At 33.1% G+C, this 17,916-nt stretch overlaps 1 protein-coding gene across 1 annotated transcript; it reads right to left on the bottom strand.

Moving 5' to 3' along the window:
- Positions 1-743: 743 nt before the first annotated feature.
- LOC140883817 (purine permease 3-like) lies at positions 744-15,990 on the bottom strand. The gene is made up of 2 exons (XM_073290408.1): positions 15,199-15,990; positions 744-1,338 (listed from the first exon to the last, which is right to left on the bottom strand). Exons 1-2 carry the CDS (start codon positions 15,916-15,918, stop codon positions 976-978), a joined length of 1,083 nt encoding a protein of 360 aa, XP_073146509.1. The 5' UTR covers positions 15,919-15,990; the 3' UTR covers positions 744-975.
- Between the last annotated feature and the right edge of the window lie 1,926 nt (positions 15,991-17,916).

Below are 17,916 nucleotides of genomic sequence, written 5' to 3'. Positions count from 1 at the left end.
AGTAGGTGATCCTGGTACAGGTCGCTACTGCGATTGGAGGACGTATTGAGAAGAGGCCCGGACCATGTGAATAATGATGGAACTTTATTTGAGAGGAAGATTGTTGAGAATGCAACCAAAGTTTCACATTTGAAGATCAAATGACAGATCATGAGTTAATATATGGAATTATATCTCTACTGGTATGAGTCATTTTGGTAGAATTCCAAAAGCAAAACTATGAGGGCTTGTGCCCAAAGTGGACAATATCATACCATGATGGAGATATCAGAGTACCGGTTGCACAGTTAATTTGGTTGTTAGTTTCTGCTGAATACCAGTTTATTTTTTAATATTAAGTTAGCATGCTTTAGTCTAATAAGTAGGTGATCCAGGTACAGGTCGCTACTGCAATTGGAGGACGTATTGAGAAGAGGCCCGGACCATGTGAATAATGGTGGGACTCTGTTTGAGGGGAAGATTGTTGAAAATGCAACCAAAGTTTCACATTTGAAGATCAAATGAAAGATCATGAGTTAATATATGAAATGATATCTCTTCTGGTATGAGTCATTTTGGTAGAAGTTCAAAAGCAAAACCATGAGGGTTTGTGCCCAAAGTGGACAATATCATACCATTGTGGAGATATCAGAGTTCGGTTGTTCAACAAAATTAATCCAATTAATTAAGAATAATTGAGAATTATTTAAAGCTTTTAAAACGGTAACAATATCAAAATTCTAATAAATACATCTCACTTATAATACAAAAATCCAAATTCATTGATAGAATCAAAAGGCCCAACTAAACTTGAAGGAATTTGCATATGATAACTTGAGTGTCACTACTGAGTCATGCGTACATTTTTACTGAATATCAACAATATTATTTTATTATGATTCGTATATTTTGAGTCCTGTGTACACTCTTACTGAAAAAAAAAGTAGACATTTTTATAAAAACAGAAACCTTTTCGTGCTCGATCGAGATCATCGGTCAAGGAGTAGCGACCGATTGTTGATGATGGGTGCTCATCTCAAACTCTGCGATCATGTAACTCTTCTTCTTCTTGCTTATTTTGACCTTCTCACCAAGAAAGTATGATATAAATCCCCAAAGGGATAGAAAAAGAGAGACACCCTTTTCGGCTTGGAACTTCTCATGGAATAAAATTACTGCTAGTAACTCGGTCACCGGTAGAAACACTGTGATTACTATGCCCGATAAAAGTGATGATGAATAAAATATAATACCAATAGCTCCCAATAAGAAACACTGCCAAATTATCGCACTCCAAATTACAACCAAGTAGTATTTGGCCTCTCCCAGTTCATATTCTTTTGCTTCTCTTGGTATTGCCTAACAAAAAATATAATTTTTATATATAAAAAAAGTGTCGAGAATCAATTGTAATAAACCATATCTAACATATAAATTTTATACATGAGTTTTATGAATATATAGATAATGTTTCCCATGTTGGAAATATTTGAATAATATCAAATATTTTTATCTTATACAATGTCTCATATATATTATTAAGATTTATTTATGGGCAACTCTACATTTATCTACTGACCATAGATTTGTAGAGATTTAGATGTGCATAATACTATCTTGATAAGTTTATCACATTTTTAACAACAAAATATCTCATCGTGATATGCCACAATCAATTCAAATTGACTCAATGATGGTTACGAGTTGCCTATAAATAGTGGTCTTTGAGGTCCCTAAGTACATACGCCTAAAAGTTTCACCACACCATACCGATTTATTTTTTTCGCATTCGGTCTCATGCAATTATGTTATATATGTATGATTAAATTAATTCTCACAGTTAGTATCAGAGGGGTTCGACCTTCGCCTTGATATTAAAAAAAAAAAACCAAAAACCCTAACTCAAGAAAACAACCAAATCCGTTGTCGTACGGATTCCATCTCCAGTAATTGACACCACTGACCGATAGGCCACATCGGGGCGGTAGTTTCACGCTACTGACCGGAGAGTAATGTCTCGAAATAGATTCTTGAATCGCGCCTTAAGTCTGCGCAAATTTCAGTTCCAATTTCGCGCAACAAGCTTCGATTTCCGGCCATTCAGAAGGAGGCGGGTCACGACGAAGGGGAGGTGGCTGTCGGAAGTCCATGCCTCCATGGGCTGCAGTTGGCGACCACCAATTCGGCCAGATGAGGTGGCGGCGTTGAGTTTAGGGATGGGCTATAGTGTAATTCGAAAATTAGGGTTTATAAATTGGGGATTTTCAATTTAAGGGCATGTTTGACTGTTGAAATTTTTTAAAATTTCGAGTTTTATGACATTTTGGCTTTTAGACTATGAATATTTTCATGTTTAGAATTTATTTGGATAAGATATGTCAAATATTATGATTAATTTGCATGCAATTTAATATTTTACATGATTTTATCAATATACAAATTGAGATTATTTGTTCATAATTAAATTGTTATCTTGCCTCCATAATTATAATGAGCATATTAAGTCAAATTATATTTTGGCTTATAAAGGTCCATAAAATGGATAATTAAAGTTGAATAATAATTATGATGTGGCATATGAAAGCATGATCTGAGGGAGTTCTTTACAAGATCAGTTTAAATTGCCTTGTAGCGATTGGTCTGCTTGAGGAACGCTGTTCTGTCTAGGAGATGGGTTTTTAAAGAGGCCTGATCCCTACCTATCACCTAGGAGCACTATTGGAAAAGTGTTGATTATGTTCATAAATAATTATTATATAAAGAATTAACTAAAGCCAAAATATGGTCTAGTGAACCATATAATTTTAAATAATTAAGGTTTAGCCACAACACCCTTAATTATGCAAAATGCATTAAGTGAATATGGTTCACATAATGGACATAAATTGTAATTAATTATGTAAACATATTAAATTTTACCCACATGGATCTTTATTATATTTTTATGATTAATTAAAATAAAATTTCAAAATTATATTTATCTTAATTTACCCACAGGAGTTATGAAAAATTAATTTTGATATTTTTATTATAAATTTACATAAAATCTAATTGAATAAAAACTTTAGCCCACAGACAAGTTTTATGTGGCTAGATTTTATTAACATGATTTACATTGTTAAAACATGAAATTTTATCAAAATATTTAAGTAATAAGTATGTATATTTTTAATCTTATGTCGTACAACCTGTTAATTTCTCTGATATGAATTTTGATATCCACGAACTCAAGGGTGATAATTACTAAGTCTAGAAGGAAATAATTATACTTCAATTAGGGTGCATGGATATTGACTATGCCATAAGAAAAGATGAACCACCTGCCATCTCGAAATCCAGTAAACCTGATGAGGTTGATCTTTATGAAAAGTGGAAGAGATCTAATCGACTCTGCGTTATGTTCATAAAGACCAAAATTCCTGCTGGAATTCGTGGTTCAATTGAGATGCATGAAAGCGTCAAAGGACCTACTTAAGGCAGTTGATGAACAATTTGCAACTTCGGATAATGCCCTTGCTAGCACCCTAATAATGGAGTTCCCATCATTAAGGCTCACGACCGTGAAAGGTGTGCGAGAGCACATCATGAAGATGAGGGATATAGCAGCTCGACTAAAAAAACTTGAATTAGCAATATCTGATAACTTTCTCGTGCACTTCATTCTATACACTCTTCCAAAGCAATATATACCCTTCCAAATTTTCTACAACACACATAAGGATAATTGGTCAATCAATGAATTGTTGAACATGTGTGTTCAAGAGGAAGGAAGGTTGCTGATGGAATCAAGTGAGAGTGTCCTACTGACTGCATAAAGAAAAAGTCTCCAAAACAAGCCAAGTTCAAGAGAAAATGGAAAGGACAAATTACACTCCAACCTTACATTAAGAAGAATCCAAGTTTTTTTTTTCTATAAAAAGAAGGGGCACATGAAGAAGGATTGCACCAAATTCAAAGATTGGCTTAACAAGAAAGATATTCTTATTTCATTTGTTTGTTATGAATCTAATATGGTTAATACGATTTATAACACTTGGTGGATTGAATCTTGTTCTACAATTAATGTCACAAATACCTTGCAGAGTATGCAAAGCCTAAGGAAGCCAATGGAAAGTGAGTGAAGCATCTATTCGGAAAACAAGATGTGTTCACATGTGGAGGATATTGGGACTTGCATTTTGAATTTGAATAGTGGTTTTGTTTTAAAGTTGGATAACACTATAAATTTAATTTCAATTTAAAGTCTTGTACTTTTTGGATATTATTTTCAATTTTTGGATACATATTATTTTTATAAATCCAATATTGTTAATGATTGATGATATTTTTTCAATTTCTTCACAAAATGATAGCAATACCACTATGCATGTTCAAGCGGGTATTAAAAGATGTGTTATAAATGAGAATTCCTCTATTTGTGGCATCGGAGATTGGGACACATCTCCATGGAGAGAATTAAAATATTAGTGTTGAAACTTGCTTAGTTTTGGTGTTGACAAAACAATATAAGCAAAATATCAAAGTATACTTTTTTTGTCCAAGAGCTAAACCAAAGTCAGAAAAAAGACAAGATTACGAACCAAATTGAAGAGCACCTAAACTAAGTTGACTTTGACCAGAGCCAAACTGAAATCATATTGATATAGATAACCAAACCGAGCTTACATAGTAAACTAGATTCAGTTTACGAAGCTAAACTGAATCAGTTCTTCACAAGCCAAACTGTCCAAGCGAGCCAAACTGAATTACCAAGACTGGACAGTTTCCAGACTGAACTATCCAAGACTGCGTGACTTAGACTAAACTCATTACATCAGTCTACCTCTTGCGGATAGAATTTTCCGTACATAGCTGATGTCACAAAGCCACAGAGCGCAACAATGTACCTTCATGTCAGAGTAGTACGAGATAGCAGACAAGTCAAGATAACGACTACAATTTTAATTAAAGGAGCCATTATAATTCGCTTATATATAGAGATCAAAGACAGATTGGAGAAGCTGTCAGCTCTAAGAATAACTCACAAACATACTCAAATTATCAAAAGGTAAACTGAACACTTTCAATTCACTAATACGAACTCACAAAACACATTTAAGGAGTTCAAAATTACATTGAAGAGTATATCAAGAGCTGAAAAACACAAGCACACACATGAAGTATATTAGATCAGTTAGGATCATATTGTGCAAAGTGTTGAGTTGTAATACGAGCGTTGTAGAGTTAGTTGAAGACTGGCCAGTCAAGTTGTATTAGTTTATCAGTTGAGGTGCAACAAACCTCATTGTAATAAGAATCAGTCTATGGCTGACTTCTTGAGTCTATGAGCTCTGAGATAGGCAGTTGGGTAAGTCTTAGTCTTGGATTGGGCTGTTGCAAAGTATTGTAATAGTCAAATCCTTCTAGAGTGAATCTTTTCGAGGAGGAATAAGGGGTGATGTAGGAGATTTAGCTCCAAACATCCGTAAACAAACACTTGCGTATTTTACTTTCCAGTTTCATTCACATTTCAGTCGAGCACACTCACTTACCTACAAAATTAGTCTAGTCATTTGATTTTGGTTCTAATCTGTTAGTTGGAATCATTCCGCACATAATTATTGTTTGCCAATTAATATCGTCACACGAGAAGTAAACAGTTCAGTTGACCAACCTCAACAATGTCATCAGTTTGGGAAATCATCATCCACCCCATCCGATCCTATCAATTAGTAAATGAGAGAGGACTTGGTACTTTAGATTCTACTAACTCTAAGACTTGTGTGGACTGCATTAAGAGAAAGCATACCAACAAATCTAAAAATGATGCCAAGAGGAGTACTAAACTATTAGAGATCATACATTCAGATATATGTTGTCCATATATGGATATGCATGATCCAAAATATTTCATCTCCTTCATTGATGATTACTCACGATACATGTATATCTATTTGCTTCATAATAAGAACGAAGCTTTGCCTTTAAGATTTTTAAGGCTGAAGTAGAAAAACAATGTAATAGACAAATTAAGATCGTGAGGACTGATACAGGAGGTGAATAATATGGTAGATACACTGAAAATGGACAAGAACTTGGGCCATTTGAGAAGTTTCTTCAAGAAAATTGGATTGTTGCCCAATATACCATTCCTGGTTCTCCGGACCAAAATGGTGTGGTTGAAAGAAGAAACCGAACTATAATGGATATGGTTAGGAGTATGCGGAGCAACTCCAAACTTCCTAAGTCCTTGTGGACTAATGCTCTTTAAAGGGCAGTGTATATATTAAACCGAGTTCCAACCAAGGCTGTCCCAAAGACACCATTTGAATTATGGTAAGTTGGAAATCGAGTTACAACATATATGCATTTGGGGATGCCTGTCTGAAGTAAGAGTTTATAATCCACAAGAAAAGAAACTAGACCCACGAACCATAGTGGATATTTCATTGGGTATGCCGAAAAATCCGTAGGGTACATATTCTATTGTCCATGTCATAGCACTAGAATTGTGGAATCAAGAAATGCGAAGTTTCTTGATAATCACTTGGTTGGTGCGAGTGATAATTCAAAAGAAGTAATTCTTGAGAAAGATCACATGAATGATATACCATCTTACCCAAGTGATCCATTGGTAGTCGTTTACACCCCTCAAGTACCAACGGGTGTTGGACAACCAATTATTGAAATTCCACAAACTAGTGATAAAAATATAGATGATCAAACTGTTAATGAAGAACAAGAAGCAAATGTTGATCAAGAAATTGAACAACATGTTCCTCAAGATGACAACTTAAGAAGATCTACTATACTTCGAAAACCAGCAATATCTAGTGACTATATTGTGTATCTACAAGAATCGGACTTTAATTTTGGATTCGAAAATGATCCTGAAATATTTTCACAAGCCATAATTTGCAGTGAATCAAAATTATGGTACGATGCTATGTAAAAGAAATGAATTCTATTGCATTCAATGAGGTCTGGGATCTTGTTCAGTTGTCTGATGGTGCAAAAACCATTGGATGTAAGTGGGTCTTCAAAATCAAGAAAGACTCATTAGGCGACATTGAAAGATATAAAGCAAGACTTGTTGCTAAAAAATTCACTGAAAGTGAAGCAATCGACTACAAGGAGACCTTTTCTCCTGTATCTAAGAAAGATTCCCTTCGAATAATTATGACATTAGTTGCACATTTTGACTTAGAATTGAAACAAATGGATGTAAAAAAAAGCGTTTATCAATGGTGATCTAGATGAAGAGGTTTATATGAAACAACCAGAAGGATTTTCCTCTAGTGATGGTGAGTTCTTAGTTCGCAAGTTTAATAAATCCATATATGGATTGAAACAAGCTTCCCGCCAATGGTATTTGAAATTTCATGATGTCATCTATTCATTTGGTTTCGTAGAGAACATCATGGACCAATGTATATACCATAAGGTTAGTGGGAGAAAAATATGTTTCCTCGTTCTATATGTGGATGATATTTTACTTGCAACCAATGATAAGAGTTTGCTATATGAGGTGAAACAATTTTTCTGCAAACTTTGATATGAAAGATATGGGTGACACATCTTATGTCATTGGCATTAGATAGATCTTGAAGGATCTTAGGATTATCTCAAGAAACCTATATCAACAAAGTTTTAGACATATTTTGGATGAAGGATTGTTCACCTAGTATGGATCCTGTTGTGAAAGGTGACAAATTCAATTTGGATCAATTTCCGAAAAATGACTTTGAAAGAGAGTAAATGAAACACATTCCCGATGCTTCTGCTGTTGAAAGCTTGAGGTATGTTCAGGTTTGCACCAGACCTAACATTGTATATATCGTTGGAATGTTGGGGAGATATCAGAGTAATCCAGGTTTAGACCATTGAAAAACTGCAAAGAAAGTGATGAGGTACCTTCAAGGGACCAAATACTACATGATTATGTTTATGCGAACTGAAAATTTGGAAGTGCTTGGCTACTCTGATTCAGAATACACTGGCTGCATTGATTCAAGAAAATCCACTTCTGGATATATTTTCTTGCTAGCCGGTGGAGCTTTATCTTGGATAAGTGCAAAGCAATCCTTGACTGCCACTTCCACTACGGAGGCTGAGTTTGTCTCTTGTTTTGAAGCCACCTCACATGGTGTATGGATGAAGAGTCTCGGGGCTTAGAGTTGTGGATTCCATTTCTAGGCCATTGAGGATGTTTTGTGACAATTCGGCTGCTATTTTTATGGCTAAGAACAATAAAAGTGGGAGTCGAAGCAAGAATATCGACATCAAGTATTTAGCCATAAGAGACTGTGTTAAATATAAGACAGTGGTTATCGAACACATTAGCACTGAATTGATGATTGCTGATACTTTTACTAAAGGCATGCCACCACAAAAATTTAAGGATCATGTAGAAAGTATGGGACTTGGTTCCTCTCTGTAATTTTTGTTATGAGAACAAATTCAGTTATTAATGAAACTCTATTATGATATTTTCTCATATTTTGTTATTTGTGTACATATTCATTTGAGAACTATCACTAAAGTTGGACCTTGAATACACATAAGGTTTGTTCATTAAGTTTCGAGAAGCATAATACATTGTGATACATGGAAGATAATACTCGTTTTTAGGGGACTTGTCGCCGTGATTCATGGTGATAAGCCACAATCAATTCAAACTGACTCGATGATGGTTACGAGTTGCCTATAAATAGTGGCATTTGGGGTCCTTAAATACACACACCTAAAAGTTTCACCATACCATCTAAAGTGAGGTTTGGAGTACTTAAAAGACTCTGAAGCGTTGAAGAGCTGATTCAAGATGTTGTCTGGATTCAAAAGCGTTCTTCAAAATGATTCAATGGCTGGAGGTATTTAGATTTATTTTTTCGCATTCGGTCTCATGCAATTATGTTATGCATAATTAAATTAATTCTCACTTCTCATTCATGCATCGACCTTACAAGAGTCGACTAATCAGGTTTGTAAGGCCTGATAGAAATATACTACAGTTTGTTGATATGATGTAACTCAAATATTTTTACATGATCGCTATAATTACCACTCATGATTAATGAGAGTACCCTCTATGCCGGGTGATTCTTTGCTACACCGGGTGATAGAAATATACTACAGTTGGTTGATATGATGTAACTCAAATATTTTTACATGATCGCTATAATTACCACTCATGATTAATGAGAGTACCCTCTAGGCCGGGTGATTCTATGCTACACCGGGTGAAACACTCCCTATATTTTCTTCACATGTTCTCACGCTAAAAAAACAAAAAAAATTGTAGGCGAGGTCCAAATGTTTTTTAGCATGATATTCGCGCAAACATCTCGACAAAACACAAAAAAAGTGTATTTCACCCGATGTAACATAAAATACCCTCTCTAAGCCCTATGAACTTTGATGCAAAAATGAATCAATAGGTAAAAGAAATAAATGAGACATAAAGTGACGTTGTACAAATGGATTTAAAGTCAATTTTTTTTTCAAGGATATGTCATACGTTTTTATCTCATTTGCACAATAAATAGGCGAAGCGATGTCTATCAAATATCTTAATCATATTATATTAGTCACCTAAGAGCATCTCCAGCCTCTCCATTATAAAGGAAGGTTGACACTCCAACCCTCCTCCAAAAGCACTCTCCATTTTGGAGAGTGCTACAATGATCCTCCATTTATAAAAATACATTTATAAAAATAGTGAGTGCTTTTGGAGTAGTGTTGGAGTGCCAACCTTCCTCTATAATCCTCCATTATAGAAGAGGGTTGGAGATGCCCTTATATATGGAGGGTCACTGTTCATCTGGAGACTTATTTGGAGGTTGACATTAATTACAAAAATATCATCCTACAAAATTGCAAAATGTCCTTCTGGAATTTTTTTTTCATTTTTCTAAATTTTTGTAATTAATTTCAGTGTTCCATTTATTTTAATTTAGTTATAATTTATTTGAAGTGTTTTATTTTATTCTTAAATTAATTTTAATTTTAATATTTATAAAAAATATCAAATGGAAATAATGAATAAGGCCATGATTAAAAAAAACACACAACACAATTTAGTACAAACATTTTATTCAAAACACAATTTATTACAAAAAAATTTTTGTCGACTTAATTTAACTTGAAAAACATGCGATATTTTTTTACATAGAAAAATAGGCAATACTAAAGGACATACCACCAACAAATTTTTAAAAAAAACACAAACAACAATAAAAACAAACACATTCGTTGCAATCAGGAAACTACACTAATATTCTGAAATTAAATGCATTTTTTTTAAAAAATCGAGTCGAATAAATTTTAATTTTATGTTTTATAATATAATACATAATTGATAATATATTACACGATTTTAGTTGAAGCTTATCGAATTAATTCAGTTGAAAGATATATTATGTAATTATTAAATTATATATGTGTGTGTTGAAAAAGAAAAAAAAATAGAAAAAATGAGTATTTGGTAATATTTAGAGGATATGAGTTGAAGAAGTTTTTTGAAAATAGAAATCACGAATCTCTATTTTGGAAGATATGGGATGAAAATTGAAAGATATGAGTTGAAGATGGCCTAAGGTCGTCGGACTGATAATTAATTAATTGGTAACTAAAGGCGTTATCTCATTCATGAACAGCCGACAATACTCTTTTGTTTGATTGCATTATATGAAAATTAATTGCAATGAAGATTTTAATTTTGTAAGTTTGATTTAGAGGGTGTTTGGCTAAACTTATTAAAAACAGCTTATAAGGTCTAGGAGCTTATAAGCTATTTTTAGGAGTTTATAAGATGTTACATCTTATTTTAAAAACAAGCTGTTAAAGTGTTTGGATGAACTTATTTTAAACAACTTAAAGATGTTGACGTGTTTGGTATTATAAGATCTTTTTTGTAACGTCCGAAAATTCGGTTACGTAAACCCGCATGCATAACTAGAGAATTAATTATTTTAAAAATATATTAAAAGGAGTTAAATTATGTTTCATGTGAATTATGTGTTATGAAATATGTTTTAAAGTTAATTATAGTATATAATCCCATCATGTTGAGGATTATGGATTTTACGAAAAAATTGATTTACGATCGTGTAGGTGTGGGACCGTGGACGAACGAGGTAAAAGTTTTTCATTTAAATTTATGTCTAATAGTTTTAAATAATTATTTTAATACTTATTTTAAAGAAAATTATGGGTTTTTATGTATATATATATATATATATATATATATATATATATATATTAAAATCCCGGTTTTCACCTAATTGAGCTATTTTATGGGCTTTTTGAGTATTTTAAAAAACCAATATAATATTATTACGAAAATTAAAACTTTTATTTTTAACTTAACATCTTTTAATTTTAATATTAATGGGCTAAATCTATTAGAATCCTAGTACAAACCTAAGTCCAATTTTTACGTAAATAAATACCTAGAATTAAGATTCCACCTCCATTATTCTTATTTTCACGTTCAAACTTGGAGAGAAAGCAAGAATATAGCCTTCACACACTTTACACACACTTACACGTGATTTTGAAGAAAATTAAAGAGATTTGGCGTTCCTTTCGTCCCGAACAACGTTCTATGCAACCGTAATAGTTTTTCGAGCGTTTTAAAACGTAAAGGCATGTTTTTAATCCATTCTTCCACACTGTTTAAATCCTATATACGCTATTCTATGTTTAAAAATTATTTTATGATTTGTATGTGGTTTAGAACAAAAGATACATGAGTTCCATGCATGGCATCACGTTTTCATGTTGAACCTTCATCTTTTTCTCACGTTATTTCCATGGCTGGTGGATTGGACTGCTCCCGGAAGTTCATGGGTCAAGGTAGGGTCCATAGAAGTCTATATAATGGGTTGGTTCAGTCGCTAAGGTCATAGGATGGCTGGCCGTTCAGATCTTCTTCCATGGATGCACAACTCGCGCAAGTTCAGCAGTTTTAGTGTGGGGGGTCGTTCTAGGTCTATAGGTCGAGTTAGGGTCTGGTTTTTGGTTTCTTAGAACCCCAAGACCTTGGGGAAGGTCCTCACGGCGGTGCTCCGGTCGGTTGTGGCCGGAGCTGGGCGGCCGAAAGTCCTGAAGTTGGGGGTCGCATTCTGCGCGTGCGAACAGAAGAAGTGTTGTGTTGTTTTGGTTCGTTATCATTCTATAGGCCATAGTTTGGGGCTAGGTTTGTTGGGTTAGGACCGCCCAGATGTTGGTTAAGTCTGGGCGGAGGGGCTCCGACCAAAGGTGGTCGGAGCAAGCGGCACGAACGAAGTTTCTATAGCTGCTCATGGTCTGCGCGTGAAAAAAGAGGCTAGGGCAGGAGTGTTTGAGTTCAGGCAGCTGGGCAAGGGGTCGGTCAGGGTCTTCCCGGGTCGGGTTAGATGTTAGATGGGTCAAGTCATGTTGGTTTGGGTCCGGGTTAGTTTAGTTCGGGCTCGGATAATTTAATTATGGGCCTAAGTATTTTATTAAGTTATGTTAATGGGCTTGGGCGTTTGAGTTGTTTATTGGGTATAAGTTATTAAATTAAGTTGATCCATTAGGTGTATTGGGCCTAGTGATCCATGAGAGTAATCAGGCTTAGTTATAATGAGCTAAGTTTTAATAGATCGGGTTATGTGTTAATGGTCCAGTCTAGTTTTACGGGCTTAAGTAAAGGAGAAGCCACATCGATTGAGCCCATGACAAATAAAAGTTCATAAATATATATTTAATATATATGTATTATTTTTATATATGCATGATTTTTATGAAAAAAAATTAAATATATATTTAATATATATATGTATTATTTTTATATATATATGATTTTTATGAAAAATAATAAAATATATATTTATGGGCAGATTTTTAAGGATAATGATTTTTAAGGATAATGAAAAATATGATTTTTTTAGTTCATGTATCATGTAAGTATTTAATGTAATGTTTAAGAGCATGTAAGAAAATATTTTTATGGAAGTTGAAGTGAGTGTGACAAGCACGGGATTGGGGATGAGATTCTAGAGCCCGGAGCTCTTTCCACTTATAGTTATGATAATGAGCTTATGGATACAGGGCAAGCCCTGGTGAAGTCGCAGCATAGAGGTGGATACCCCACCGCCACATACGTTGGTTTTATGATTGATCAATCGTTTATGATTAAGGCCACCATCATGTATACAACCTATAATGTTTCAAGAATTTAAGGCATGTCATATTATGTTAAGTATTAATTAAGTGTAAAGTTTATGGTGAAATATGTCGATGGGATGTATTAAGTATAATGTTTTTGATGAAGTATGATGACAATGTTTATAATTAAGCAATATATGTATATATGCATATGTTTTTAAGATCACACATGCATAAAACGTTTTCAAGCAACCATTTTTATATGATATGTGCTTGCATGTGGATTTATTATATAGTATTTGTTATTACTAAATGGAACATGCTGAACCTCTAGGCTCACTAGATTTAAATGATGTGCAGGTGAGAATTATTTTATATTTGATAATGTGGTCCCTACTGACGGTGAGGACGTTTGAGTATCCAGTGCATTTAGCTTACCCATGACCATCGCACGCTTTTGATACAGTTATTTTATGATATTTTTAAGACGTTATTATTATTTATTTTCGCACATGATTATTAATTATATTTATGAGTTTGCATGGTTTTGGGATTTTAACGTATGCATGAGATTTTATGGTGGATGATGATTTTTACGTATTTAAGTTATGAAGTTTGCATGCATGGTTTTTTTTGTATGTTTAAGTATTTAATTTAATTGCATGCAAATATATATTATAAATTATATTTTATGAAAAACTATTTTAAGTATAAGTATTATAAAGTTATTATTATTATTATATTTTATTAAGAATTATTTTAAGTATTTATACATATATGTATGGGCATATATTAGTATCAATATTTTAAAGTAAGGTAAATAAAAATAAATTTCAGTAGTAGTATCGGGTTGTTCATTTTTATTGTCGAAATTACCAAAAAAATAAAATACTATGAAAGTAATTTAAATAGTAATATACATACAAAAATAGTTTTAAATTTATCATAAATGTTAAACATATATTAAAAAATAAAACTATTTTTAATTTTAATTTAGAAAAAAATTTGATAAATTATGTACTAAAAATGGATAGAGGGCGTGGCGAGAATTTAATAAAATATGAAACCATAATATGGAGAAGTAAAATATCAAAATAAGATCTTTTTTAAAAAAAAATAGATGTGACCTTATTTTTTAAAAAAAAACAGCTTATTTTGGCAGTTTATAAGCTGCTTGACAAAAAATTTGTCAAACAAATTCAAAGAGCTTATAAGCTCTCCCAAACACACCCTCTTAAGCACATGATCTTTTCATATATATAACACAAAAGTACTACATAGTGACCATATGAAATCATGATATAGATTTTAAATGTGCCAAAAATATAATTCATATGATCAAACTAACTACGTTATTATATTATATTATATTATATTATATTATATTATATTATAATAGCATTTTCTTTATAATTTATTTTTCTATATTGTCATTTCAATTTAAAAAATTAATACTTTATTTTTAATTTTTAATTTAAAAAATACTGAATTTTTTATACGGAGCACACGCCGTCCCCTAGTCTTCAATAATATCGGGATGCTGAAAAATTTTGAGAGGACACCAAGCTACCAGGGAATCGTTCACACTACCTTAGGTTATTAATATGGTGATTGAGATTGATATTAAAAAAAAAAAAAGATTGGTGATTGAGACATGAGTTGATGTGTAGTTTGTTGATTGATGGTGTACTCGGGTCTCGGGATTCAGAATAAATTGATATATGCGTGTATGTTGTGTGCGTGTGTATTTTACCATGTGGAAGCACTATTAGTGAAGATATTGGCGTGCTTCTTGTTCAAATTTTCAACTGTACGTTCGTTTTAAAGAGATTTTATAAAGTATTTTTAAGTTTTTTTCTTTACAAAATTTTAAAAAACCAAAAAGTGTTTCTTAAAAGTTCTTCTAAACATTACTTTAATTAAGTAGATATTGACACATTGAAGTTACATTTTATTGTTGTGATTTGCTATATATTTTTTTTCACTTTCATCAAGTTAATAATGAATTTTCATTTTTTGTAAATCATATTACTATGAATTTGAAATTTTTTGCCATTCTCTAATAATTGAATGTGGGGTGTGAGCATTATTATATAATAATAATATTACCTGAAAATCTTTGTTGATAAGCATCCCCACTGTACAGAAGGCAGTGGCGAAAATACACATCACCATCTGAATCTCCAATACAAGAGTGTATGTTAATGCCATTGCCTGTCTGGCCTTGAAATACATCAGCTCCACCAGCGGCAGAATCAGGCCGTACAGCGCCGCCGCCCCCAGCGTCATGAAGAACCCTACAAAATACTGCTTATCCGACTCCCCCTGTGGCCGATCACCGCTGGCGTGAAGCCCCAGAACCACCGCCCCCACCGTCAGCAGAACCACGGCGTTTATGGAGTAGGCGGTGAATTTCTGCTTCACGAGGAGGAAAGCAAACGCCGCCGTGAAGGCCAGCTGAGTGGCAATGAGCAGGGAGGAAGTGGAGACGGGGAGCTTCGCGACGCCGTATGCGTAAAGATAGTCATCGAAGCCAGTCAATGTTCCGATCACAGCTGCTGCCCAGAACACTCGGGGTTTCATGAAGAAGAGCTCGGCGCTGGGGTTGCTCCTGCGGCGGAGCACGTAGGAAACGAGGAGGGGGATGAGGAGTATCGGCCACCCGCCGATTTCGAGCCAGCTGGAGAACCAGATCCGTTTGCCACCATGGATGAAGTAAAGGCGCATGATCAGTGGGCCGCCGCAGTTTCCAATGGATAGTATTATGCAGTTGATGATTAGGAAGATCCTTTTCGTGGTGGTGGTGGTTGTGGTGGCCTCAACTTCCATCTTCAGTGATAGAATTTCTATTCTTTTTTTTTTTTTTCCCTTTTTTGGAACCGCTTATAACTTTGTTGACTACAAACCAACTTGATATGCATTTTATTGTCAGTGGTTTGTTGAGTGTGATGGACAATTTAGGTTCTGTTTGAACAATAACTTTTAAAGATGTTTTTAGTGTTTTATAAGTTAAATAAACTTAAAGTATTTGTTTGAATAAAAGTGTTGTAAAATATTTTTGAAAATTATTTTTTTAAAAAATGTTCTCCAAGTATATATAATTTTTGAAGAAAGGTGTTTTTAGATGTTTTTAACATGGAAGACAAAGATGAATGACTTGACTTTTGAAATGTTATAATATTTTTAAGAAAAACTACAATTTTGGTCTTGTATATATGTTTGTCATCTTGCGATTTCGGTCCTCTATGTTTTCATATTTCAATTTTAATCTTGCATGTTCTGATTTTTCGCAATTTCAGTCATTTTTCTTCGAAAATGCTTACATAAAAATGTACACGTCAACTCCACATCAGCACTACATCGGTGTCACATCAGCGTCACATCGAAAAAATGACTAAAATTGCCAAAAAATTAAAGATAACGGACTAAAACTGAAATCTAAAAATATAAAGAACCGAGATCACAAAGTGACAAACATACCGGACCAAAAAAACAATTTTTTCATATTTTTATAGAATGGTTACCCAAAAACATTTATTCTTAAAACAACTTTAAAAACATTTTATATAAAAATTTTTTTAAAAAACACTCTTAGAAAAACCTTTTATAAATATATATCCAAACGGAACTTTAGTGTTTTTTCATCAAATCTCAAAAAATTTTAGACAAAACATTCACTCATTGGAACCTTGATTTCCCACATCAAAAATCTTCAAAACTTGAAAGGATTCGATCAAAAACACCACAACTTAAAAGCTTTAAACTAAAAATATATACATAACACATTCTCATATTCAAACATCTTTTCTAAAAAATCTTTAATATCTTTCTCAAACATCTTTAACCAAAACATCAAGAAACGATTCACGTTCCATAGTTCTATATCATGCTCTTTAAAATATCTTTAAAACAATGTAATATACCTTACATACACATCAACATACATCTTTTCCATATCAAAATACATATATTCTTGATTGGTGGTGTCAAAAGCGTTTAAAACTTGTCTTTCTCTTGCTTGGTATGAAAATCCGGACTCAGAGAACACGTTCCTAGCCTTCTCACGATCAAACGATGTGAGATACCTTGAAAACTTGAGAGAGGGAAATTTTTAAAATCTTGGGAGGGTGAGGCCGATTCTAGAGGAGGGGTATGGGAAGAGGTTGCATGAAACAGAGAAATTTTGGGGAAGGAAACTTGAAGCACAAATCTGTAGTAAGTTCTTGGGCCGAAAGTTGGCCCGACAACTTAAGAATTCCGTTTTTAAAATATCTTTCCCTAAACTCTTAAAATTAAATGTCAAGGCCATCTTTTAAAAATAAAAGGCTCCACAAATATATATTTGAAACTTTAAAAATAAATATCCGTGTAAAACACTCTTACTTAAAATTTCTTAAATCTCGTTCATAGGTTAGTCTCGATTCCCTTCGTCACCGAAATTAAACTCATACCTGAAAAACATCAAAAGCTAACTTTCAACCAATAAACATCAAGCAAATTATATAACCTTAAATTATTTAACACAATATTTAAATATATATTTTAACACTTAAAATCTCAACTTTAAAACATAAAATCTCACGCAAAATAAATAGCATGAAAAATCTTTTAAACACAATCTTTTAAATCATTAATATATCACATTAAAAATCATTTAATTAAATATTAAATTTTAAATCATAAATAAAATAAAATAAAATAAAATCATTTAATTTTATTTAAAATTCCTTTAATAATCGCGAGTAGATTTATGGATTTTTCGGGCGTTACACTTAATGTTTTACGCAGTCGCAGAAAGGGGTATAACTACTAGAAGTATTTTCAGTA

Source organism: Henckelia pumila, chromosome 2, assembly GCF_033568475.1.
Source record: "Henckelia pumila isolate YLH828 chromosome 2, ASM3356847v2, whole genome shotgun sequence".
Taxonomy (NCBI): domain Eukaryota; kingdom Viridiplantae; phylum Streptophyta; class Magnoliopsida; order Lamiales; family Gesneriaceae; genus Henckelia; species Henckelia pumila.
This window is presented reverse-complemented; position numbering and strand designations above follow the sequence as displayed.

What these genes read in the sequence shown, in the direction of transcription:
- LOC140883817 (XM_073290408.1), bottom strand. Translation starts at nt 15,918, where the DNA reads ATGGAAGTTGAGGCCACCACAACCACCACCACCACGAAAAGGATCTTC. An exon ending in TTATCAACAAAGATTTTCAG is followed by an intron (nt 1,339 to 15,198) that starts GTAATATTATTA and finishes ATTTTTTGTTAG; the next exon opens with GCAATACCAAGAGAAGCAAA.